The sequence below is a fragment of the Microtus ochrogaster genome, unplaced genomic scaffold, assembly GCF_000317375.1.
Source record: "Microtus ochrogaster isolate Prairie Vole_2 unplaced genomic scaffold, MicOch1.0 UNK110, whole genome shotgun sequence".
Taxonomy (NCBI): Eukaryota; Metazoa; Chordata; class Mammalia; order Rodentia; family Cricetidae; genus Microtus; species Microtus ochrogaster.
In genome coordinates this window covers 380,440-382,823 of record NW_004949208.1, presented here as the reverse complement: position 1 = coordinate 382,823, position 2,384 = coordinate 380,440, and the positions used below count along the sequence as shown (strand labels likewise).

The following is a 2,384-nucleotide window of genomic DNA, read 5'->3' as shown; positions in this document are numbered from 1 at the left end:
CGGCCTCTTCTTTTCTTTTTTAGGTTTCTTTTTATTATTTTTAATTATGTATATGCATGTGTGTCTTCATGTAGGTATGTGCACATAAGTATAGATGCCCATACAGGTCAAAGATCTTGGATCCCCTGGACTTGGGAGTTATAGCAAATTGTGGTATGGGTGCTGGATACTGAACTCGGGTCCTTCACAAGAGCAGTATGTGCTCTCAACAGCTGAGCTGTCTCTCCAGCCCTCACAGGGTTCTTCTGTGGAGACTTCCTGGAGCTGGGTATGGTGGTACTACTCCATCAGGCAGTAGAATGCCCAGCCCATGTTCCTAGCCCTGTGTTGCTCTCACGCTTCTGGGAGGAATACCAGTTATTGTTTTGTTTTCTTGGTTTCAGGGCTGGACTCCTTGCCACCAAACCCGGAGGTCACGTTGTCTACTCCACGTGCTCACTGTCACACTTGCAGAATGAGTATGTGGTGCAGGGGGCCATCGAGCTCCTGGCCAATCAGTACAGCATCCAGGTTCAAGTGGAAGACCTGTCTCACTTCCGAAAGCTTTTCATGGACACATTCTGTTTCTTCCCATCCTGCCAGGTTGGGGAGCTGGTAATACCAAACCTCATGGCCAATTTTGGGCCTATGTACTTCTGCAAAATGCATCGGCTGCCCTAGTGTCACCCTCTGGACTCTGTTGGGGGCACCGGAACAGTCGAGTGGCAGAGGCGCACTCCAAGGCCTGCCTCCCTCCTGTGGACAGCAGGAAGTAGGACCACGGCCCAGCTGAGGATGATCAGCAGGTTTCTGACTCAGACTTCACTTCTATCCTGTAACCTGCACTAAGGCCCCTGTTCCATTAGGGACTTAGACAGAATCGGTGAATAAACCCATAGTTTAAGCTGTAAACTTGGGAAGAAACATTTAGCCAATAAAGTTGGTGAAGTACTCCAGAGCTGGGCCCGTAGTTGGGGCCTTCATGTCAGTCAGAGTTCTAACATGGTTCTCTGGGTGTCAGCTGAAGCTGCTGAGCACGCTCCCCAGAGTGCCCAGCCCCTGCACACAGCCCTCTCCCACTGGTGAGTTCCATTTAGTCAGCCCACAGGCCCACCAGCCGCCCCAGTGTCTCCATATGGACATGCTCTAATTTAAGGAATAAGTAACTAAAACTGTTGAGCGTGGCTGGTAATCCCCTTCAAATGAGAAAGGTTTCCTAAGCTGAGTGCTTTTGGCCTTTCCTTCAGATCACTGCAAAAGCTGCTTCTGGTTCATACTGTGTTTTTGTATGTTTCTTCTTTTACGTCTTCACATGACAAGTGTTCTCTGAGTTCTTGTAGGACAGCTATGGCACTGGGAGGGGTATGTTAGGGACTATGGGAATGACTGGGTTTCCTCATTTTGCAGTGGCCACCTACTTCCTTTTACTTTTCAAGTACCTAGGAATCTTCTGATATTTTATTTCAGATATCTTATTTTATTTCTAATCTTTTGCCTGCTCCAGTGTCTAATCTTTGGCCCATCTCCAAATCCTTCTTCCAGTATAACAGGGCTTTGGATCACAGACAGTGTTTTGGAGTGACATTACATAACACACCGACTTGCATACTTGCATGCTAGGTATTTTGTAACATTTATTAAAAGAAGGCACCCTTTAGTGCCAGGGAATAGTAAACATTGCTTATGGTCACCCATGCACACAGGTATGTATGTATGAATATTGCTTGGCTCTTCCTACTTTTTTTTTCAATTTTTTTTTTTTTTTTTTTTTTTTTTGTGTGTGTGTGTTTGACATGGTATCACTCTGTAGCCTTGGCTGCCCTGGAATTCACTCTCTTTGTAGACCAGGCTAGCCTCAAACTCAGAGATCTACCTGCCTCTGCCTCCCAAGTGCTGGAACTAAAGGCTTGTGCCACTACCACCCAGCTTTGAAACTCTTAATATTTTAAAGCTATTTCCTTTTTTAAAAAATTCTTTTAGATTTATTACCTATCTTTCAAATTTATTTACTAGCTGTCTTCCCACTTTCTTTATCCCTCCTTTGTTGCCGTTCTTTTTCTTTCATGATTTCCCTGCTAATCCTTATCTGGTATTAGAAGTAGCCATTGAGAAGGACATTAGCAAAGGTTAAACCATCTCCCTTCTTGAGATTTGTATTATAACTGAGGACCTTCCAGACTTTAAACCAAGTAAAGCTAGTAAGATGGAAATCCAAAGAACTTGGTTCATACTCTGAGTGGGACCCTTACCAGCTTCTGCTCATGACATACAGTCTCCACCTGCTGTTTACTGTCAACTTATATTGCTGAAGCTGAGAGACTTTGTGCCTGGGTTTCTGCCCATTGGCTCTTGGATGTCTATCTGCTGCTAATTGAAGGCTAAGCAGTAAGCATTGAGGAGAAAAG

The 2,384-nt window shown here is 44.9% G+C and overlaps 1 protein-coding gene across 2 annotated transcripts in view; it reads left to right on the top strand.

Moving 5' to 3' along the window:
* The window catches only part of Nsun4 (NOP2/Sun RNA methyltransferase family member 4), a 19,297-nt gene extending 18,367 nt beyond the window's left edge, over positions 1-930 (top strand). For both annotated transcript variants that reach the window (XM_005371485.3, XM_026778190.1), the window contains exon 6: positions 384-930. In XM_005371485.3, the coding sequence (XP_005371542.1) occupies positions 384-660 (277 nt within the window). In that variant the 3' untranslated portion in view covers positions 661-930. The remainder of the gene's footprint in view (positions 1-383) is intronic.
* The last annotated feature ends 1,454 nt before the right edge of the window (positions 931-2,384 follow it).